The 25,087-nt window shown below is 46.0% G+C and overlaps 1 protein-coding gene across 4 annotated transcripts; it reads left to right on the plus strand.

Annotated features, from left to right (window-relative positions):
• Positions 1-555: 555 nt before the first annotated feature.
• On the plus strand, positions 556-23,287 carry LOC110520735 (polyamine-transporter SLC45A4). 4 transcript variants are annotated; one of them, XM_090188416.1, is made up of 8 exons: positions 556-945; positions 5,817-6,462; positions 10,697-10,885; positions 11,143-11,322; positions 12,451-13,598; positions 14,822-14,921; positions 19,383-19,594; positions 20,727-23,287. In XM_090188416.1, the coding sequence occupies exons 2-8, from the start codon at positions 6,225-6,227 to the stop codon at positions 21,111-21,113; spliced, it is 2,454 nt and encodes an 817-aa protein (XP_090044542.1). In that variant the 5' UTR covers positions 556-945; positions 5,817-6,224; the 3' UTR covers positions 21,114-23,287. The 4 variants fall into 4 exon arrangements, 3 of the variants coding, with proteins under 3 accessions (XP_090044542.1, XP_090044553.1, XP_036793284.2); XR_016484005.1 differs by having other exon boundaries at positions 560-945; positions 12,451-13,623; XM_090188427.1 differs by lacking the exon at positions 556-945 and adding an exon at positions 3,279-5,219.
• Positions 23,288-25,087: the final 1,800 nt, after the last annotated feature.

Consider the following 25,087-nt stretch of genomic DNA (forward strand, 5'->3'; position numbering starts at 1 on the left):
CTGTGGTCATAAAAAAAAAACATGGCACTTATTGTAGCAGGGTAGCCTAGTTCAAACCCCCGAGCTGACAAGGTACAAATCTGTCATTCTGCCCCTGAACAGGCAGTTAACCCACTGTTCCCAGGCCGTCATTGAAAATAAGAATTTGTTCTTAACTGACTTGCCTGGTTAAATAAAGGTAAAATAAAAAATAAATAAAATAAATTGTAAGAGTAGGGGTGTTAGCCTAGTGGTTAAAGTGTTGGACCAGTAACTGAAAGGTTGCAAGTTCAAATCCCGAGCTGACAAGATAAAACAAATCTATCGTTCTGCCCCTGAACAAGGCAGTCCACTGTTCCTAGGCTGTCATTAAAAATAAGAATGTGTTCTTTACTGACTTGCCTAGTTAAATAAAGGTAAAATATAGATATTTTTAAATAAATAAATCCCCAACCTGGTCCCATTCCATCATGGCCATCTAATCACCTCCCTCATTCCTAATTGGTATAATATAACTCACCTCTCCACCTGATTGGGGTGAGCGTTCTGGCACACAAATGATCACCCAGGTGGGTGCTGCACATTGGTGGTGGATGAGATGAGATGAGTTTGCCCTTTACTATGTAAAGCGCTTTGAGTAACCGTAGAAACGCGCTATATAAATACACTCAATTATTATGTTTGTTACAATTATCACAAGACAAAAAATGCTACTGAATGTTGTGTACATTTGTTGAATAGCATCCAAGCTTGCCTCCCATTGGATAGAATTAAAGCAATTGGTCATCGATTTTAGTGATGTCAGTAGGTACTGCTTTTTTACCGTGGCAATTAATGAGATTGGGCAATGCATTTTGTCATTGGACTGGGCATCAGCGTGTCGAAACAACTAGCAAGCTCAGGCTACTCGGGCACACCGACGACTAAAGAACGTGAATACTTCTTTACATTGGAAAAAGGGATCAGGTATATTCGATTTGTGTATTTTTATCAGCATTCGGTAGCCCGTCCCAGGTTAGCTTGTTATCTACGGGTTACATTCATCATAGCAAGCTAAAATACCGTAGCTACCTAGCTAGCTTCTAAGCTAACGTTAACGAGCTAGTTAGCTACCGTCTGATCATGTGAACACACCTGTCCGTTGTATCGTTAGCGTTCGTGACAGCTTGTACAATCTACTACACACCAACGTTAATAGCAGAGATGGTCTATATTGTAGCGGGCTTTGACGTTAGATATGGGGACAGTAATACCAATAATATACCGGTAACTCATGCCAGAACAGCATAGTTAGCTAACGTTACAGACTGAGGAAGTTAGTTAGCTCTTTAGCTTGCAAACTTGGCTAGCTTATGTAACGTTCGCTAATTTAGCAAGTTATTGATGATAAACACTTATTTCTTACTTCTGAGATAAAAGAACCAGCCAGTCAGCATCTTGACCAGTCCTGTCTACAACGTATCCCAACCATTGAGGTGTAGAATAACGGTCCCAACCTATAGTGTGCAACTGCAGCCGGCATTAAGAGGGCGTTCCTGCATATGGGCACTACTGCATCTGTAGGAACGCCACCTCGAGCATCCCATTGGTTCCTTCAAGAACCCCCCCCAAAAGGTAAATTAAAGTATTATACGTTTTTCGTCTCCTGTGTACCGGGCAGGTGTTCTACGACACCGGTAGGCAGTGTCCTTCGCTCCTGCCTGCCCTCATCATTAACAGAACTGCCTTAAAACAATGCCTGACAGGCGGGGGCGAAGGACAGTCTACTGGTCGTCCCCCACTAGTGCGGGAGGTTGGGGCAACACGATGTGCTAGTTAACTAGCTAGCACAGTGTCCTTCGCTCCTGCCTGCCAAACATCTTCCGTCGTTAACATAACTGTAGGAAAACAGTTGCAGGTGTGTAAATCAAAAGTTTATTTATCACGTGCGCCGATAGCTAGCTACCATTGTTGCCCCCGCCCCTTCTTCTGTGGGGTTTATTGGCAGTTTGCATCCAATGTTATGGTGCATTATTGCCACCTACTGTACTGGAGCGCCCCAATCCCCCACCTATGTACCGGAGTCAGTGTCAGAGTATGGGAGCGGAGCGTGCCCAATTTGCGGAGCAAGATTCCCAAAGGCTGGAGCACTCCATGAGCTCAGGGCAGGCCCGGCCCAGCATACATTTGTTGTCTGCAGCTATAGCCCCTTGCTTTAGCTACTGTCATGGAGTTTGCAAAATATTGTCATTTTTTTAAATAAAACACACAGGTGCAAAATCAAGGTGACTTACAAAGATGTAATGTCCACAACTAAATAATCATTGTGGAATCTGAACAGACACATCCCGAAAGCAAGATGGTGTACTTACTATGTGCACATGCTAAAAGGAAGGAAGAGGTGGGTAGTTAATTGTGTCATTGGATCAAAGAATGTTTAAACCCCAAAAAATCTGATCTTAAGTTTCCTTCATTTTTGTTCTATTATCTATACAATGGGCCACCATTGATTTTGTCCCAATAGGCCTAGCATATTCCAACTTTTTTCAAGGAGCTTTTAGTTTTGATTGGGTTATTGTGCCTAAAAACCTTTAAGCCAACTTATAAAGAAAATATACTGCATCCCTGCCTAGCCTGGCAAGAGTGGCCAAAAGGGTGTTTAGCATCCCCAGTGGCTCTGCAGGCCTGCTCTCCAGGCACCTTCACTTAAGCCTGAAGCCACAGACTCACTTTTAAAAATTTAATTCAAAGGCACTGAGCCTAATAAGGAATATTTTACTTAATTTGTATTTAATTCTAAGCAAGTCACAGCCTACACTCACTACCGTTCAAAAGTTTGGGGTTACTTACAAATGTCCTTGTTTTTGAAAGAAAAGCTTTTTTTGTCCATTTAAAATAACAACATTGATCAGAAATAGTGTAGACATTGTTAATGTTGTAAATGACTATTGTAGCTGGAAACGGCTGATTTAAAAAAAAAAATTAAAAAAAATGAATATCTACATTGGCGTACAGAGGCCTGTTATGTGCTAGTTAGCGGCCATCAGACTGTTAAACAGCCATCACTAACAAAGAGGCTGCTGTCAACCTACAGACTCAAACCTTTGGCCACTTTAATAAATGGATTTAATAAAGGTATAATAAAGTCACTTTAAATAACGCCACCTTAATAATGTTTACATATCCTACATTGGAGCATCAACATGTGTGGGTTTGATTACAGGCTCAAAATGGCCAGACACAAAACTTTCTGAAACTCGTTAGTCTATTCTTGTTCTGAGAAATGAAGGCTATTCCATGTGAGGAATTACCAAGAAACTGAAGATCTGGTACAACACCGTGTACTACTCCCTTCTCTGAACAGAGCAAACAGCGCAGTGCTTAGGGTCGTCGTCCTGTTGGAAGGTGAACCTTCGCCCCATTCTGAAGTCCCGAGTGCTCTGGAGCAGGTTTTCATCAAGGATCTCTCTGTACTTTGTTCTGTTCATCTTTGCCTCGATCCTGACTAGTCTCCCAGTCCCTGCAGCTGAAAAACATCCCCACAGCATGCTGCTACCACCATGCTTCACCGTAGGGATGATGCCAGGTTTCCTCCAGACGCTTGGCATTCAGGCCAAAGAGTTCCATCTTGCTTTCATCAGACCAGAGAATCTTGTTTTTTTACAGTGTGGCTTCAGTCTGGCCACTCTACAATAAAGGCCTGATTGGTGGAGTGCTGTAGAGATGGTTGACTTTCTGGAAGGTTTTCCCCTTCTCCACAGAGGAACTCTGGAGTTCTGTCAGTGACCATCGGATTCTTGGTCACCTCCCTGACCAAGGTCCTTTTCCCCCGATTGCTCAATTTGACCGGGCAGCCAGCTCTAGGAAGAGTCTTGGTGGTTCCAAACTTCTTCCATTTAAGAATGATGGAGGCCTCCGCTGTGGTTTTCTTCCTGGGAAGGAGAGGCGGACCAAAATGCAGCGTGGTTATGGTTGAACATCTTTAATAAAGATGATAACGTGAACAATATACATAAACAAAACAAGAAACCGTGGAAAAACCGAAACAGTCCTAACTGGCGCAAAACACAGAGACAGGAAACAATCACCCACGAAATACTCAAAGAATATGGCTGCCTAAATATGGTTCCCAATCAGAGACAACGATAAACACCTGCCTCTGATTGGGAACCACTCTAGGCAACCATAGACTTACCTAGAATACTACACTGAACACAACCCCATCAATCTACAAAACCCCTAGACAAGACAAACACATAATTACCCATGTCACACCCTGGCCTAACCAAAATAATAAAGAGAAGACAGAATACTAAGACCAGGGCATGACAGCACTGTGTTCTTGGGGACCTTCAATGCTGCAGAAATGTTTCGATATCCTTCCCCTGATCTGTACCTTGACACAGTCCTGTCTCTGAGCTCTACGGACAATTCCTTCAACCTCATGGCTTGGTTTTTTCTCTGACATGCACTGTCAACAGTGGAACCTTAGGTGTGTGCCTTTCCAAATCATGTCCAATCAATTTAATTTACCAGAGGTGGACTCCCAAGTTGTAGAAACATCTCAAGGACGATCAATGAAACAGGATGCACCTGAGCTCAATTTCAAGTCTCCTAGCAAAGGGTCTGAATACTTATGAATACTTAAGGTATTTCTGATTTTAATACATTTGCAAACATTTATTCTAAAAACCTCTTTGCTTTGTCTTTATGGGGTATTGTGTGTAGATTGCACATTTTGTTTGTTTTATAAAAATTCCTCAATAAATTCCGGATGCACTGTACATGCTGTTTTAATGACATGTAGCCTATTTGAAATGATGAGCGCTTGTTACATTCACCTTTTCATGTTTATTATAATACTTTTCATTCATATCATGTTTTTTTTTTTCCTGTGAGAGGAGTGGATTTTAGCAGAGCGGTTAGAAAGGATGAGAGATGAGCAGGATTTCCCACCACTCAACTATTCTTCCCATGAGAATATTGTAGCTAGCTAACTAGACTGGGTGGAGCGTTGAGGGGTGGGTTCTTCAAGGTCATTTTCCATATGAGGATGTTTAGAAGACCCAGTTGAAGAAGTTTGACACAAGGGGATAATTGTTGTGTGGTACATTTAGCAAGAACAGGTTTACTGTAAGACCTTATTGGAAATCTCAGCTTTTAAATATATATTTTTAATCAAACGTTTAATTCAATCTCTATTAGAACAGTAGGCCACCTGTTGGGTTGTTAAAAGCTACCTCATCTACCCACCAAGCAAGGTAAGTGACTAGGAGCACAGCGACGTCATGCATAACATCACTCATGCCTAACAACAAGGTTGTGCTATGTGCATTATGGACAATACAGGCTGAAATACACATCTATCTTTCTAGGCCTACACTAGTCACTCATCTCACAGCTGCTGAAACTCCTACAGGACAGCTAGTTCACCCAAGTTCACGCAGTGGCTGAGCTCTTGTGTTTTCAAGACTTGATTGCGTGGATGGAGTTTCCTTCCTCCAATCTGAGGAACTTTCTCCTACAGCTCGATGGGTTGACTCAGTACTTTAGCCTAATTGCAGGTGTACATTTATAGTAATAGGGCTGATTACAGCAGCAGCTCGGCTTATCTATTTGGCAGCATCCCAGCTGAACGTGCATCATTAAACTTTACCCAACTAGCTACTAATGCTCTTATTGTATTTGTACTGCTGACATTTGAAATATAAAATGGGCTTAAACTGTCATAATACTAGCCTTTATCGGCCTATCCAGAGTCCGTAACATTAAAATGTTTATTGGTTATAAAGGTATTATTGACTATGGGTTAACATACTAACGCTCATGCTGTCTGTCTGTCTGTGTCCCCTCTACAGATGAATGAGTCACTCCAAGGGACTCTAGAGAGGAACGTTGTCCTCCACCGCCGGCCCACGTCTCCCTCACCCTGCTCAGCCTCCCCTCTACAGACATCATCAAATGAGCTCTATCTGAATGCCACTTTCTATGGGTTTGGATTCAGTACAGCAGCCAGCAGTGAAGAGAGCCAATCTCTTACAAAGCCTCATTTTGCCACGGAACCTTATGAATTGCTTTCAAAAGTGCCTCGAAAGAACTAAAGAAAACCAGGATTTTTCCTTCATGTATAGTGCTGCTGTTTTGAGAGTATTCCTCTGATTGACCATAAAGGGAAGGACAGTTGCATCAGAGCGGACAGGACCGTAAACTACATTAAGGCTTTAGGGGAGCAGTCATAACTTCTCTCTCCATACGAGCCGACGACCATGGTCCCCCAGAAGGCTGACTTGACTGTTTTGCCATGTCAGGATGTGGTGGAGATGCCAGTGAAGAAGCAGAGCAGTGAGAGGGACGAGGAGAGTCCTGATGGGTCTCTGGGTGAGGGTGCTGGGGGGGAACGTATTCCCCTGCGCAAGTGGGTCATGCATGGTGCTGTCATGTTCGGACGAGAGTTCTGCTACGCCATGGAGACAGCCCTGGTCACACCAGTCTTACTGCAAATAGGTCAGTACCAATGGAGACAGCCCTGGTCACACCAGTCTTGCTGGAAATAGGTCAATACCAATGGAGACAGCCCTGGTCACACCAGTCTTACTGCAAATAGGTCAGTACCAATGGAGACAGCCCTGCTCACACCAGTCTTACTGCAAAGGTCAGTACCAATGGAGACAGCCCTGGTCACACCAGTCTTACTGCAAATAGGTCAGTACCAATGGAGACAGCCCTGGTCACACCAGTCTTACTGCAAATAGGTCGGTACCAATGGAGACAGTCCTGGTCACACCAGTCTTACTGCAAATAGGTTGGTACCAATGGAGACAGCCCTGGTCACACCAGTCTTACTGGAAATAGGTCAATACCAATGGAGACAGCCCTGGTCACACCAGTCTTACTGCAAATAGGTCAGTACCAATGGAGACAGCCCTGGTCACACCAGTCTTACTGCAAATAGGTCGGTACCAATGGAGACAGCCCTGGTCACACCAGTCTTACTGCAAATAGGTCAATACCAATGGAGACAGCCCTGGTCACGTCAGTCTTACTGCAAATAGGTCAATACCAATGGAGACAGCCCTGGTCATACCAGTCTTACTGCAAATAGGTCAATACCAATGGAGACAGCCCTGGTCACTTCAGTCTTACTGCAAATAGGTCAGTACCAATGGAGGGTGTTGGTTGACCAAAAAAAGGTTAGTGGAGTTACAACTAAGGCATTTCCTATGTGTATTTTACCCTTTTGGATAATTGTTTGCCAAATGGCTACCAAAGATTGGTCCCACCCCAGTCTGTGTTAGGTTTACTCCATCATAAGGGCTGGGAGTTATGTGGGGTTATTTTAACTATCTGTACACTGTGCACAGGCAGCATAACAGACCGGGGCCGTTACTAGGTTACTAGGTTTGCCACCAATGCAGAATGGAACAATGTCTTCTACAGAGTTTGGTAGGTATGGCAGAATGTGTGAGTCTGCACGTTTCAGTCAACCTGTTTTCCTGCCGGGAACAATTTTGTCGTAAATGGATTTGCCAAACTGTCCATCTCTGTGATGTAACTCCCATGCACAGTTTAGGGTACATGGATAGTAGGTCTCTAGATCTATCTTTATCTACACACATCTTTATCTACACAGCATGTAACAGCTGCACATTTTATTTTAATGTAGTGATGAACATTGTAGGCAGACATTGTCACACAGAAAAGGGTTAGCTACAAATGAACTAGTATTGGATAACACAGGCTTATCTAAACCCGCTCCTTCAGGACTCATAACAGAAGCAAACATGTCAGTGCACATAATAATGTTTTGAAATAGTGGTGAAGTTAAAGTTTGTTTTTGTAACCCTCTAAACTTGTGCTGGTTGAAAATGTCAGATTTGGGCACTAATAAGCGCCTACAATTGGAACGCAGTGGCTGTACAAGTAACATGTTATACATGTCAGAGCTCTGGCTCTGCATTGGTTTTGACCCACCAGCTGTTCTGTACATGAACACCCATCCCTGCTGCTAATTGGTCAACTTTTGCAAATTCTTTGTTGTCTGAGTGAGGGATATGCTGTAAATTAAGATGACTCCATGTATTTAGAAAGATGAGACGTTGAGGATTATACTAAATACCACTTTGATGTCATACAAGCAAGACAATCATCTGTGAGTCCAAATGTACACTTCACATGTACACTTCAAATGTACACTTCACATGTACACTTCAAATGTACACTTCACATTTCCAAAACTACTGTCATATACAGTATCAACGTTTATGATCACTATGTTTGATGTACAGTTACAAGATGACATGTGATCATACCCTGGGTTGTTCTGAACAGGAGCAGTCTGTTTGATACACAGTTACAAGATGACATGTGATCATACCCTGGGTTGTTCTGAACAGGAGCAGTCTGTTTGATACACAGTTACAAGATGACATGTGATCATACCCTGGATTGTTCTGAATAGGAGCAGTCTGTTTGATATACAGTTACAAGATGACATGTGATCATACCCTGGGTTGTTCTGAACAGGAGCAGTCTGTTTGATACACAGTTACAAGATGACATGTGATCATACCCTGGGTTGTTCTGAACAGGAGCAGTCTGTTTGATACACAGTTACAAGATGACATGTGATCATACCCTGGATTGTTCTGAATAGGAGCAGTCTGATGTACAGTTACAAGATGACGTGATCATACCCTGGGTTGTTCTGAACAGAAGCAGTCTGTTTGATATACAGTTACAAGATGACATGTGATCATACCCTGGGTTGTTCTGAACAGGAGCAGTCTGATGTACAGTTACAAGATGACGTGTGATCATACCCTGGGTTGTTCTGAACAGGAGCAGTCTGATGTACAGTTACAAGATGACGTGATCATACCCTGGGTTGTTCTGAACAGAAGCAGTCTGTTTGATGTACAGTTACAAGATGACATGTGATCATACCCTGGGTTGTTCTGAACAGGAGCAGTCTGTTTGTTTATTGTGTGGAACAAGCACCTGAATGCACTTATAGTCATTTAGGTGTGTAGAAAGAAGTCATATGTTCCCCTGTATTGCCTTGTGAAAGCCTACACTGTAAGATCCTGTTTGATAACTTAGTTAGTCATGTTGGCAATAGAACAAGCTTTAAAATCATGCCCACCTGACCCATATTGTGATTTATAATGGACTGTTTTTTGGATTGTGTAAATAACAACAGTAATTGTGTGATGCCGGGTTGTGTTCCAAACTAAACAACTACAAGTGTGCTTGCTCTAGTTCCTCAACGGCACAGCTAGCAGAGTTCAAGACTCTTCTTTGAGTCATAAAAGTGCATTGAAATGTATTAGGAACTGTGCCCACTTTGGAGAGGTGTGTGTCCACTTGGAGACAGCAGTTAGACCCTTGTCATTTGTGTGTCTTATGTTGCACCTACCCCACAATTTCCAGGAATATTATTATGTTACTGAATGTATCCAGAGTATATTCCCATTTTGTTATCAACAACTGTGACAAAGTAGAGTAAATATAAAATAACAGTGTAATGGTTGAATTCAGTCTTGTGCCAGGTGAACTGTTGTGTACTCAACTTTTGGTCTACTAATTTTCCCATGATCTACAAACTCTTCCCTTTCAATTGCTACAATGGTTATGCATCTGCTTTTCATACTTTTCTGTAAGAAACATTTCAATGTAGCCCTATCCATATAGGCCAATTCCCACCAGTGTAGAGGGTTAAGTCTTGGTGACATCCCTTGAGTATAACCTAGTCCCAGTCGTTCATTACGGCCCCTAATGTATAGCCTATGTTTAACTACTTATCCTTGGTATTTCTGAGAAGGACAATCTGACTTGATGCCAGCTTCTCATATCTTGTTGATATTCTGAGAGGGTTATAATACTCTGTCTAGAAGCCAGTGACCTTTCAATAACCAGTTTACTGCTCAGACTGAGCAACAGACTAGGTCACATTCAGTGCATTCCACTCCATAAACCAACAGGCTACACATTTAACCCTTTCTGAACAAATTCTAACGTGCACTACCTGGCATTTGAAAGAGGATAGAAAGCTGCCATGTTATTGTTTCCAGTTTCACTGTCTGTTTTGTTGCCATAGCTGTGTGAGGCCTATATCATTTTAGCGTTCCTACAGAGATGAAGATAGTTTGTTTCCATAGTTCGTGCTGACAGCAAGTTGTGTCTTGCGTGAGGGCTCTTATCTAGGTTAATGAACAACCGTCTTGTAGAAACAAGTCCACTTGTTTTCCTTCTAGTGACGATCTCTAACACATATTCTAGTGGGAGATGTACAGGGATTGTTGTTTAATGTGTAGACCTGCTGAAGTAGAGCATCAGCAGCATAGCGTTCATTATAAAGCTCAGTAAAACAGCCTCGTTCCACGCCGAGGTCCACAGTACATCAGAGTGGAGCGTGGTACATTGAGATGGTTCCAGCTACCCACAAACCTCCTTTCACCTCACCTGACACGGCCAGATTTGATCTATGCCTCACCAAACCTGCTAGTGACTATGTATGACTGGAATGTGATTCAGCATTGTTGACTAAAAGCTTTGATGGCTGTGGTTCTGTAAAGAATGCCCTTTAGGCTGCGGCAAAAGATTGTGTAATGGTTGAACTTTTGACAAAGTCATATTTGATGAATGCTAATAGGATTTAATCCGTGATCAGTCTCTCTGTGGTCAAAGCCTGAAGCATATTGAGTGAAGGTGTTTTTCCTGCGTGTTTTGTTGTTTTCAGGACTTCCAGAGCAGTACTACAGCCTGACGTGGTTTCTGAGCCCCATCCTGGGCCTGATCCTCACCCCTCTCATTGGCTCAGCCAGCGACCGCTGCACCCTGAAATGGGGCCGCAGGAGACCCTTCATCCTGGCACTCTGTGTGGGGGTGTTACTGGGAGTTTCTCTCTTCCTCAATGGGTCCCTCCTAGGTGAGTGGGAGGTACTGTCTGAGTTCCAAATGGAACCCTATTCCTTATAAAGTGCACTACTTTAGACCAGAGCCATAGAGTCCTGTGGGCTGTGGTCAAAAGTAGTGCATTATGAAGGGAATAGGCACTATTTAATCATCATGTATTGGAAATGTGAAACTCCCTTAGATGCTCATGTTTTCTGTATTGTAAAATTATTCTTTAATGAAAGCGCTATGCTAAATAAATAGAATGCCTTATTATTCTATGTGCTCTAGGATTAGCCCTCGGGGACGTTCCCAGCAGTCAGCCCATTGGGATAGTGCTGACGGTGCTGGGCGTGGTTCTACTGGACTTCAGTGCAGATGCCTCAGATGGGCCTATCAGAGCCTACCTGTTGGATGTAGCCGACACAGAGGAGCAGGACATGGCCCTCAACATACATGCTTTCTCTGCAGGTACACGATGCTGCCCTAGTTGTATTGGCTCCTTCTCACTAGTCTGTCCTTGATTCCTTGTGTCCTCTCCTCCCCACCTCCTCAAACAGTCAGGGGGAAGCAAGAAGAGGATTTAAGAACCCTACAAGCACATTTCCTCTCCTCATATCCTGTTGTCTTTCTGCACTTTCTTCTGATGTTTTGAGGAGGAGGCAGGGAGAGGACGGGAGGAGAGGACGGGAGGAGAGGACACTAAGACACTGTAGAATCACTATGTAACTGAGGGGGTGAATGCCAAAGACACTGTAGAATCACTATGTAACTGAGGGGGTGAATGCCAAAGACACTGTAGAATCACTATGTAACTGAGGGGGGGGTGAATGCCAAAGACACTGTAGAATCACTATGTAACTGAGGGGGGGGTGAATGCCAAAGACACTGTAGAATCACTATGTAACTGAGGGGGGGGTGAATGCCAAAGACACTGTAGAATCACTATGTAACTGAGGGGGTGAATGCCAAAGACACTGTAGAATCACTATGTAACTGAGGGGGGGGGGGGTGAATGCCAAAGACACTGTAGAATCACTATGTAACTGAGGGGGTGAATGCCAAAGACACTGTAGAATCACTATGTAACTGAGGGGGTGAATGCCAAAGACACTGTAGAATCACTATGTAACTGAGGGGGTGAATGCCAAAGATACTGTAGAATCACTATGTAACTGAGGGGGTGAATGCCAAAGATACTGTAGAATCACTATGTAACTGAGGGGGTGAATGCCAAAGACACTGTAGAATCACTTTGTAACTGGGGGGGGTGAATGCCAAAGACACTAACAGTTATTATTGCTCAATGTTACATAAAGGGGGCTATCAGTCATGTCTTGAGTCAGTTTTAAATTGATTTCATGTTGTTGAAGCCGGTGTGTGTGATTGGTGGAGCTACATGTTTGGAATGTGAGGTCACATGGCACCCCCTCTAAACAAATACAATCTTTACTTTTATTGGTCACGGTTGTTCACGTGATGATTCCCTGAGGGAAATGAACAAAAACATAAGGAAACTCGTTTATCATCGGTATTTGGAGCACCGAACAACTCATAAAGTGGCAGCTCTAACATTGTTTTGACATTGTGTTTTGGCAGGGCTGGGAGGAGCGGTTGGCTACGTGCTGGGTGGCCTGGACTGGACCAGCACCATCCTGGGCACGGCCTTCAAGTCCCAGGAGCAGATCCTGTTTGTGTTTGCTGCCGTCATCTTCACCATATCTGTGATTCTACACATGTTCAGTATCAAGGAGGAGAGTTTTGAGGCTCGTGGTGACACTCTGGGAGAGGGAGACTCCGACAGCCTGTCCTCCTCAGAGAAACTGAAGGGGGGCTTGGCAGGGCCTCGTAGTGTACCTCAGCTGGACGTTATAGGAGAGGAGGACGCCCAGTCAGAGAGGGAGCTCTTCATCAACGTGGACAGGGTGAGGAGTAAGAGCGACTCGGTGCTGGCCATGCCTGACGCCACCATCGAGCTGGACTCAGACCTGGACCAGGACGGTCATTTCCTGGCCGACATTGAGCCCTCCATCTTTCAGGACTACCCCCAAGATTTGTACCCTGGCACCCCTCAGAGACACTACAGTGGATGGGGCATCCAGGACCTGGAAGGCCCCCAGGCTGAGGCTCAGGCAGACAGCCAGCTGCCCCTCTTCCACCAGGACCCCTCCCCCTACTACAGCAGGGAGCACATGTTGTTCAACAACCAGACCAACCAGGGAGCCAAGTGCCTCAACGGGGCCTCAGCGGCCCCGGCCGTCCCCTCCAATCACACAGCCCGCGGGGCCAACAGCCAGGGCCGAATGCCAGGCCTGAGGCCGTCCAACACCAGCACCACTACCGGGCCACGCCGCTTCCCCTTCTACCGCCAGCCGTCATTTACATTCTCTTACTATGGCCGCGTGGGTTCAGCACGATACCGCCACCGCAGAAACACCATGGGCAATCCGGCCGGCGCCAACCTCCGCATCAAGACCTCGCAGAGCATGAACGACATCTACGAGCACATGCGGCAGAGGAGGGAGCTTCAGCAGAGCAGCACCACACTGTCCAGCGGGGACTCTGAGAGGGACGACGGAGACCAGGGGGGCACCACGGTCAAGCTGCTGTGGCTGTCCATGCTGAAGATGCCCCCCCAGCTGCTGAGGCTCTGCGTCTGTCATCTCCTCACCTGGTTCTCCATCATCGCTGAGGCTGTATTCTACACAGACTTCATGGGACAGGTCATCTATGCTGGAGACCCCACAGTGAGAACCTGTCCAGTCCTCCATTGTAATTCATTGTATATTGTAGTTCATTATAGTTTGTAGTTTATTTCAGTAAGAGAATGAGGACTCTTGTTTTATTTGTCTATCTTTCCTCAATAATCTATTGTTCCTGTTTTCCTTCCTTCTCTTTCTACTCTTCTTTCCTATTCTCTGTTTCTCCTCTACAGGACAGGGAACCCTCAGAATCACTAGGTCTCTGTTACTCCTCTACAGGACAGGGAACCCTCAGAATCACTAGGTCTCTGTTTCTCCTCTACAGGACAGAATACCCTCAGAATCACTAGGTCTCTGTTTCTCCTCTACAGGACAGGGAACCCTCAGAATCACTAGGTCTCTGTTTCTCCTCTACAGGACAGGGAACCCTCAGAATCACTAGGTCTCTGTTTCTCCTCTACAGGACAGGGAACCCTCAGAATCACTAGGTCTCTGTTTCTCCTCTACAGGACAGGGAACCCTCAGAATCACTAGGTCTCTGTTTCTCCTCTACAGGACAGGGAACCCTCAGAATCACTAGGTCTCTGTTTCTCCTCTACAGGACAGGGAACCCTCAGAATCACTAGGTCTCTGTTTCTCCTCTACAGGATAGGGAACCCTCAGAATCACTAGGTATCTGTTTCTCCTCTACAGGACAGGGAACCCTCAGAATCACTAGGTCTCTGTTTCTCCTCTACAGGACAGGGAACCCTCAATCACTAGGTCTCTGTTACTCCTCTACAGGACAGGGAACCCTCAGAATCACTAGGTCTCTGTTTCTCCTCTACAGGACAGGGAACCCTCAGAATCACTAGGTCTCTGTTTCTCCTCTACAGGATAGGGAACCCTCAGAATCACTAGGTCTCTGTTTCTCCTCTACAGGACAGGGAACCCTCAATCACTAGGTCTCTGTTACTCCTCTACAGGACAGGGAACCCTCAATCATTAGGTCTCTGTTTCTCCTCTACAGGACAGGGAACCCTCAATCACTAGGTCTCTGTTACTCCTCTACAGGACAGGGAACCCTCAATCACTAGGTCTCTGTTTCTCCTCTACAGGACAGGGAACCCTCAATCACTAGGTCTACTGACAAGGGCTCAAGTTATTTTAAATGCCGATGTAATGTTTTTAATGGGACAAAATGTTAAAACTGATAATATGCACAATTTTGTGGTGCAAATTGATTTCGGAGTTGATGGACTTCTATATGTTCTATTTTCTCTGTCTAGGCTCCTGCTAACTCCACTGACCTGCAGAACTACCATAAAGGGGTTCAGATGGGCTGCTGGGGACTGGTTGTCTATGCTGCTACCGCTGCAGTCTGCTCAGGTAGGTCCTACTCCTTAGAGAAATACAGTGTGGAAAGCAACGTGGACGGCAACGTGGACAGTGTGGACGGCAACGTGAATGGCAACGTGTACAGTATGGACAGCAACCTGTACGGTATGGACAGCAACGTGTACGGTATGTACAGCAAAATGGACAGCAACGTGTACAGGATGAACAGCAACGTGGACGTATGGACAGCAACGGGAACAGCAACATGTACGGTATGGACAGCAACCTGGACGGTATGGACAGCAACGTGGACAGTATGGAAAGCAACGGGAACAGCAACATGTACGGTATGGACAGCAACCTGTACGGTATGGACAGCAACCTGGACGGTATGGACAGCAACCTGGACGGTATGGACAGCAACCTGGACGGTATGGACAGCAACGTGGACAGTATGGAAAGCAACATGGACAGCAACGTGCACAGTATGGACCGCAACGTGCACGGTATGGACAGCAACGTGCACGGTATGGACAGCAACGTGCACGGTATGGACAGCAACGTGCACGGTATGGACAGCAACGTGCACGGTATGGACAGCAACGTGGACAGTATGGAAAGCAACATGGACAGCAACGTGCACGGTATGGACAGCAACGTGCACGGTATGGACAGCAACGTGCACGGTATGGACAGCAACGTGCACGGTATGGACAGCAACGTGAACAGCAACGTGGACAGCAACGTGGGCAGTATGGAAAGCAACGTGAACAGCAACATGTACGGTATGGACAGCAACATGTACGGTATGGACAGCAACCTGGACGGTATGGACAGCAACGTGGACAGTATGGAAAGCAACATGGACAGCAACGTGCACAGTATGGACCGCAACGTGCACGGTATGGACAGCAACGTGCACGGTATGGACAGCAACGTGCACGGTATGGACAGCAACGTGCACGGTATGGACAGCAACGTGGACAGTATGGAAAGCAACATGGACAGCAACGTGCACAGTATGGACAGCAACGTGCACGGTATGGACAGCAACGTGCACGGTATGGACAGCAACGTGAACAGCAACGTGGGCAGTATGGAAAGCAACGTGAACAGCAACATGCACGGTATGGACAGCAGCGTGCACGGTATGGACGGCAACATGGACGGTATGGACAGCAATGTGGACAGCAAGGTGTACAGTATGGACAGCAACCTGGACGGTATGGACAGCAACGTGCACGGTATGGACAGCAACGTGTACGGTATGGAAAGCAACATGGACAGCAACGTGCACAGTATGGACAGCAACGTGCACGGTATGGACAGCAACGTGGACAGCAGCCTGTACAATATGGACAGCAACGTGTACGGTATGGACGGCAACATGGACGGTATGGACAGCAATGTGGACAGCAAGGTGTACAGTATGGACAGCAACCTGGACGGTATGGACAGCAACGTGCACGGTATGGACAGCAACGTGTACGGTATGGAAAGCAACATGGACAGCAACGTGCACAGTATGGACAGCAACGTGCACGGTATGGACAGCAACGTGCACGGTATGGACAGCAACGTGAACAGCAACGTGGACAGTATGGAAAGCAACGTGAACAGCAACATGCACGGTATGGACAGCAGCGTGCACGGTATGGACAGCAACGTGAACAGCAACGTGGACAGTATGGAAAGCAACGTGAACAGCAACATGCACGGTATGGACAGCAGCGTGCACGGTATAGACAGCAACGTGAACAGCAGCCTGTACAGTATGGACAGCAACGTGTACAGTATGGACGGCAACATGGACGGTATGGACAGCAATGTGGACAGCAAGGTGTACAGTATGGACAGCAACCTGGACGGTATGGACAGCAACGTGCACGGTATGGACAGCAACGTGTACGGTATGGACAGCAACGTGTACGGTATAGACGGCAACATGGACGGTACGGACAGCAACGTGGACAGCAAGGTGTACGGTATGGACAGCAACCTGGACGGTATGGACAGCAACATGGACAGCAACGTGTACAGTGTGGACAGCAACGTGTACCGTACGGACAGCAACGTGTACCGTACGGACAGCAACGTGTACCGTACGGACAGCAACGTGTACCGTACGGACAGCAACGTGTACCGTACGGACAGCAACGTGTACGGACATCAAAATGAACAGTAACTTGTACCGTACGGACAGCAAAATGGACAGCAACATGTACGGTACGGGCAGCAACGTGTACGGTACGGGCAGCAACGTGCACGGTATGGACGGCAACGTGCACGGTATGGACAGCAAGGTGTACGGTATGGACAGCAACGTGTACGGTACGGGCAGCAACGTGTACGGTATGGACAGCAAAATGGACAGCAACGTGGACGGTATGGACAGCAACGTGTACGGTATTAACAGCAAAATGGACAGCAGCGTGTACAGTATGAACAGCAACATTAACAGCAACGTGTACGATATGTACAGCAAGTATGAACAGCAACATTAACAGCAACGTGTACGGTATGAACCGCAACGTGTACGGTATGGACCGCAACGTGCACGGTATGGACGGCAACGTGAACAGCAACAGGTACAGTATGGACAGCAACGTGGACAGTATGGAAAGCAACGTGAACAGTATGGACAGCAACGTGCACGGTATGGACGGCAACGTGAACAGCAACAGGTACAGTATGGACAGCAACGTGGACAGTATGGAAAGCAACGTGAACAGCAACATGCACGGTATGGACAGCAACGTGCACGGTATGGACAGCAACGTGCACGGTATGGGCAGCAACGTGCACGGTATGGACAGCAAGGTGCACGGTATGGACAGCAAGGTGCACGGTATGGACAGCAATGTGGACAGCAACATGGACAGCAAGGTGTACGGGATGGACAGCAACGTGGACAGTACGGACAGCAACGTGGACAGTACGGACAGCAATGTGCACGGTATGGACGGCAACGTGAACAGTATGGACAGCAGCGTGTACAGTATGGACAGCAACGTGTACGGTATTAACAGCTAAATGGACAGCAACGTGTACGATATGTACAGCAAAATGGACAGCAACGTGTACAGTATGAACATTAACAGCAAGGTGTACGGTATGGACAGCAAGGTGCACGGTATTGACAGCAAGGTGCACGGTATGGACAGCAAGGTGCACGGTATGGACAGCAAGGTGCACGGTATGGACAGCAAGGTGCACGGTATGGACAGCAAGGTGCACGGTATGGACAGCAACGTGTACGGACAGCAAAATGAACAGTAACTTGTACCGTACGGACAGCAAAATGGACAGCAACATGTACGGTACGGGCAGCAACGTGTACGGACAGCAAAATGGACAGCAACATGTACGGTACGGGCAGCAACGTGTACGGTACGGGCAGCAACGTGTACGGTACGGGCAGCAACGTGTACGGTACGGGCAGCAACGTGTACGGTACGGGCAGCAACGTGCACGGTATGGACGGCAACGTGCACGGTATGGACAGCAAGGTGTACGGTATGGACAGCAACGTGTACGGTACGGGCAGCAACGTGTACGGTACGGGCAGCAACGTGCACGGTATGGACGGCAACGTGCACGGTATGGACAGCAACGTGTACGGTACGGGCAGCAACGTGTACGGTATGGACAGCAACGTGTATGGTACGGCCAGCAACGTGTACCGTATGAACAGCAACGTGTACGGTATGAGCAGCAACGTGTACAGTATGGACAACAACGTGTACGGTACGAACAGCAACGTGTACGGTATGGACAGCAACGTGTAGGGTATGGACAGCAACGTGTACGGTATGAACAGCAACGTGTACGGTATGAGCAGCAACGTGTAGGGTATGGACAGCAACGTGTAGGGTATGAACAGCAACGTGTACGGTATGAGCAGCAACGTGTACGGTATGAACAGCAACGTGTACGGTATGAACAGCAACGTGTACGGTATGAGCAGCAACGTGTACGGTATGAACAGCAACGTGTACGGTATGAACAGCAACGTGTACGGTATGAACAGCAACGTGTACGGTATGAACAGCAACGTGTACGGTATGAGCAGCAACGTGTACAGTATGGACAACAACGTGTACGGTACGAACAGCAACGTGTACGGTATGGACAGCAACGTGTACGGTATGAGCAGCAACGTGTAGGGTATGGACAGCAACGTGTAGGGTATGAACAGCAACGTGTACGGTATGAGCAGCAACGTGTACGGTATGAACAGCAACGTGTACGGTATGAACAGCAACGTGTACGGTATGGAGAGCAACGTGAACAGTATGAGCAGCAACGTGTACGGTATGAACAGCAACGTGTAGGGTATGAACAGCAACGTGTACGGTATGAACAGCAACGTGTAGGGTATGGACAGCAACGTGTATACCAAAGAGTGAGGTCTTGACTCACAACCAGTATAGTGAGTACTAAGTACGTGCTACTTAATGCAACTAATTTGTGCCAACTCAATAATGTTGCGTATGTTGTATTTGTTGACAGCTGTGCTACAGAAATACCTGGACAACTACGACCTGAGCATTAAGGTGATCTACATCCTGGGTACTCTGAGCTTCTCCCTGGGAACTGCGGTCATGGCGATCTTCCCTAACGTCTACGTTGCCATGGTGATGATCAGCACCATGGGCATCATCTCCATGAGTATCTCCTACTGCCCCTATGCTCTGCTGGGCCAGTACCACGAGAACAAGCAGGTGAGGATCACTGTGGAACACCATAGATCACTATACACTGAGTGCACAAAACATTAGGAATACCTTCCTAATATTGAGTTACAGCCCCCTCCCCCCTTTGTCCTCAGAACAGCCTCAATATGTCGGGCCATGGACTTTGCAGGGTGCCAAGCGTTCCACAGGGATGCTGGCACATGTTGACTCCCATGTTTCCCACAGTTGTAAAATTATCTGGATGTCCTTTGGGTGGTGGACCATTCTTGATACATTCCCTCAATGTGTGAAGCCAATGCCGAACGCCCGATAGCTGTAGTGTAGCTGAGCCGGTACATGAATTCTGTCTCACGTCCTTTCTATTAAATGGTAACAGAACTACATGCCCGCATGTCTTGTAGGGTTAAATTAGACCATACACTGAGAATACCAAACATTAGGAACACCTCAACAGCCTCAGTTCATCAGGGCATGGACTCTACAAGGTGTCGAAAGTGTTCCACAGGGATGCTGACCCATGTTGGCTCCAATGTTTCCCACAGTTGTCAAGTTGGCTGGATGTCCTTTGGGTGGTGGATCATTCTTGATACACACAGGAATCTTTTGTCTTGCCCATTGACCCTCTGAATGGCACACACACAATCCATGTCTCAAGGCTTAAAAATCCTTAGAAAGAAAGGAGGACCAAGGCACTCTTCATATAATTATTTAAAATGCCATTTTGTATGGCATGTTAACTGAAAACAAAGTTTAAACTCTCTGTTTCGGCTGCATGGCCTTCGTCTTCATGTCTCTACACTGTTTGAAGTGGATTTAATATCAATAAGGGATCATAGCTTTCACCTGGATTCACCTGGTCAGTCTGTCATGGAAAGAGCAGGTGTTCTTAATGTTTTGTACACTCAGTGTAGATTACTTTAGTTCACTATAGCTCTTAACAGACCTAGTTAGTAGACGCTGCTAGTACCACGAGAACAAGGATGTCGGTACACTTTCAAAGGGGTCACATTGTTAATAAAAACAACTTGATATGGATATGATGTTGCTCATTCTAGGCCAATGTGATGATAATAGAGTTCGACTATTACCTAGTTCCAATCTTTGGACTGACGTGAGAGATGAGTAAGGTAATTTCTTCCCCCCTCTGTCTCTACCGCAGTACATCCACCACAGTCCGGGGAAGTCGCGACGAGGCTTCGGCATCGACTGTGCCATACTGTCGTGCCAGGTGTACATTGCCCAGATCCTGGTGGCGTCTGCACTGAGCACGGTGGTGGACGCGGTGGGCAGCGTGCTGGTCATCCCAATGATGGCCTCTGGAGGCTCCTTCCTGGGCTTCCTCACCTCCACCTTCCTGGTCATCTACCCAGACTCCTCCACTCCCACCACTACGCAGGACCAGGAGGGGTATGGAGAGGAGGGGGCTCCGGCCCTGGTGACCCCAGAACCAGACCCCAGTGGTAGCAGTATGCAGGAGCCAGTAGTCCTTCTCAAAACGTCTCCTAAGGGCAGCAGCAGCACGGCACACTACGAGTCCACTATTTAACAAAGAAGAAGAGGGACAAGGACAAAATACTGGTGGCATCACAATAGTCATAAAGTGTCTTCCTCTCTTTGTCTCCTTTCTTTAATCTGCACAGATATCTAGTGGAGAAAGACAGTGACCAAACCTTCACACTCACTAGTCACATGAGTTCCAGTGGGATGGACTGTTCCAATGAACACGTTGTGCATTTCTTGACATATGGCTGTTTTTCTTTTCCTCGTGGGGTTCAAATGTTTGTGGGTTCACTGATTACGTCCCAAATAGCACCCTACTCCCTTTATAGTGCACTTTTTTACCTGGGTCCATAAGGCTCTGGTCAAATGTAGGGCACTAAATAGGGAATAGGGTGCCATTTGGGACTCATTCACAGTTTGAAAAGCCTGCAGGCCTTATCAGAAGGAGTATCCACCTCATACACAGGATCTAATGTTGGACTATTTTTCTTAAACGTGACTCTGTAGATGGTTGTTTAGACTGCACATGAATATTTTCACTCCATTTCTAAATTGAAAACATTTTTTATTGATTTTATTTTGTGATTGTACAAAATGGTTTGAGTGACCGATCAACTTTTTTAGATCAAACTTAGTTTCCCCACAGACAGAATGATATAGGAGTCCCTATGTTACTGTGACCTCACTAAAGATGCTGCAGTCGCAGAGGATCCAGTTCAGAACTTTATAGGAGTTGCTCTGTTACTGTGACCTCACTAAAGATGCTGCAGTCAGAGGATCCAGTTCAGAACAATATAGGAGTCGCTCTGTTGCTGTGACCTCACAAAATATGCTGCAGTCACAAGAGGATCCAGTTCAGAACAATATAGGTGCTCTGTTACTGTGACCTCACTAAAGATGCTGCAGTCACAGAGGATCCAGTTCAGAACAATATAGCAGTCGCTCTGTTACTGTGACCTCACTAAAGATGCTGCAGTCACAGAGGATCCAGTTCAGAACAGTATGGGATTTCCTATGTTACTGTGACCTCACTAAAGATGCTGCAGTCACAGAGGATCCAGTTCAGAACAGTATGGGAGTCTCTCTTACTATGACCTCACTAAAGATGCTGCAGGCACAGAGGATCCAGTTCAGAACTTTATAGGAGTTGCTCTGTTACTGTGACCTCACTAAAGATGCTGCAGTCACAGAGGATCCAGTTCAGAACAATATAGCAGTCGCTCTGTTACTGTGACCTCACTAAAGATGCTGCAGTCACTGAGGATCCAGTTCAGAACTTTATAGGAGTCGCTCTGTTACTGTGACCTCACTAAAGATGCTGCAGTCACAGAGGATCCAGTTCAGAACAATATAGGAGGTGCTCTGTTACTGTGACCTCACTAAAGATTCTGCAGCCATCGAAGATCCAGTTTAGAACAGTATAGGATTTGCTGTTACTGTGACCTCACTAAGGGGCGGCAGGGTAGCCTAGTGGTTAGAGCGTTGGACTAGTAACCGAAAGGTTTCAAGTTCAAATCCCCGAGCTGACAAGGTACTAATATGTCGGTCTGGCCCTGAACAAGCAGTCGGTCAGAACAATATAGGAGTCGGTCTCTTTTACTGTGACCTCCCTATGCCACAGAGGATCCAGTTCAGGGTCAGTCAGTTACATTCCCTATTATAAACACCATCCACTAACTCTCTTCAGTCTATTGACATGTATATCATGAAAACACTCAGGGCTATTATACAGCACAGATGATATGATGTCCAGGTTACACCAAAAGTCCAAAGAACCATTCAGGATGTTCCTTTTTGTAGCTCATATTTGCCATTTACTGGGTTGAGTGGCCTATAGCCTACTGTTTACATGACAGAGTTGGATAAGTGTTATCAGCCTTAAGATAATCAAATGCTGAAGTGATGATGCTTACATTCTAACACATATCAATACTTTAAAAAGGGAACATATTGTTAACCTCGATTATAGTACGCTGCATGGAAGAATACTAGATTTCATACTACAACTAGTAATTACAAATGGTCTATGATCATAAGATGCCTTTGGGCCCATGCAGCATTGAAGAAACCTTACACTGTACTGTGCTACAGGAAGTAGCCCTCTGTTGTTCTGAACCATCTGTTCCACAGGGTAACGCACAAGAAAGGATATTTGCTCTGTATGTTTTTACATTTAACAACTGCAAAAGCTGCACTATAAATTGGAAGAACTTTAAGAGAGGACAGTGTGTGTGTCATTATTTATCTGGCAGAACAGTCATGCACATCTGTTGACAGATCTGTATAGAGATGAAGTCCCAAACGGTAGTGCGTTACCTTTGACTAGAGTCCTACAGGGCATGTACAATTAATGAGCTGTGTGCCTAGAAGGTCTTCCCAGGCCCAGAGTGTTGGGTTTAGGAGTTGTTCCACCTACGTGAGGTGGTAGGTAGAGGGTGGTATTCACCAGGAACTAAATGGAAGTAAAGGGGTGGATACTGGGAGGGACCTCACTGCATTTATCAAAAAGTGTCCTGTTGCAAAGCGTTTTGGAGGTGTTCTCAAATGAAGAGGATCCATCATCACATCCAGCAGAAACATCTGGCTCTAGAAAGTGGGAAAAGGAACTTTTTGGTACATTTTTCTTGTCAACTGCTGTAATTTAAGAGGTTTGGTTGTAATGGGGAAAATATAAACGTCTATCTGGTTGTGAAATAGTTTTAGTTTGGGAATGTGTGCAAATGAGAAATTAAATTGGTCACACTCAAGTTTCAATCTTTATAATATAAATTATCTCAACATTTTGGTTTCAAAGTTGAGCAATGATTTTGTCAAAGTGGAAATGTTATATTCCCTTCTGCTGTTGAGCTGTACAGACGTGTTATACCCTGTTAACAACTAACCACCTGACCCTGATAACAACTAACAACCTGACCCGGATAACAACTAACCTGCTGACCCTGTTAACAACTAACAACCTGACCCTGTTAACAACTAACCACCTGACCCTGTTAACAACTAACCTGCTGACCCTGTTAACAACTAACAACCTGACCCTGTTAACAACTAACCACCTGACCCTGTTAACAACTAACCACCTGACCCTGTTAACAACTAACAACCTGACCCTGTTAACAACTAACCACCTGACCCTGTTAACAACTAACAACCTGACCCTGTTAACAACTAACAACCTGACCCTGTTAACAACTAACCACCTGACCCTGATAACAACTAACAACCTGACCCGGATAACAACTAACCTGCTGACCCTGTTAACAACTAACAACCTGACCCTGTTAACAACTAACCACCTGACCCTGTTAACAACTAACCACCTGACCCTGTTAACAACTAACAACCTGACCCTGTTAACAACTAACCTCCTGACCCTGTTAACAACTAACAACCTGACCCTGTTAACAACTAACCACCTGACCCTGTTAACAACTAACAACCTGACCCGGATAACAACTAACCTGCTGACCCTGTTAACAACTAACAACCTGACCCTGTTAACAACTAACCACCTGACCCTGTTAACAACTAACCACCTGACCCTGATAACAACTAACAACCTGACCCGGATAACAACTAACCTGCTGACCCTGTTAACAACTAACAACCTGACCCTGTTAACAACTAACCACCTGACCCTGTTAACAACTAACCACCTGACCCTGTTAACAACTAACAACCTGACCCGGATAACAACTAACCTGCTGACCCTGTTAACAACTAACAACCTGACCCTGTTAACAACTAACCACCTGACCCTGTTAACAACTAACCACCTGACCCTGTTAACAACTAACCTCCTGACCCTGTTAACAACTAACCTCCTGACCCTGTTAACAACTAACCTCCTGACCCTGTTAACAACTAACAACCTGACCCTGTTAACAACTAACCACCTGACCCTGATAACAACTAACAACCTGACCCGGATAACAACTAACCTGCTGACCCTGTTAACAACTAACAACCTGACCCTGTTAACAACTAACCACCTGACCCTGTTAACAACTAACAACCTGACCC

This window comes from Oncorhynchus mykiss, chromosome 2 (assembly GCF_057628025.1).
Source record: "Oncorhynchus mykiss isolate SJ-2025 chromosome 2, ASM5762802v1, whole genome shotgun sequence".
Classification (NCBI taxonomy): Eukaryota; Metazoa; Chordata; class Actinopteri; order Salmoniformes; family Salmonidae; genus Oncorhynchus; species Oncorhynchus mykiss.

Excerpts from the sequence above, each read along its gene's own strand:
- LOC110520735 (XM_090188416.1), top strand. The coding sequence starts at position 6,225 with ATGGTCCCCCAGAAGGCTGACTTGACTGTTTTGCCATGTCAGGATGTG. Across the intron at positions 11,323-12,450 it reads CATACATGCTTTCTCTGCAG|GGCTGGGAGGAGCGGTTGGC; the intron begins GTACACGATGCT and ends GTGTTTTGGCAG. Across the intron at positions 19,595-20,726 it reads AGTACCACGAGAACAAGCAG|TACATCCACCACAGTCCGGG; the intron begins GTGAGGATCACT and ends TCTCTACCGCAG.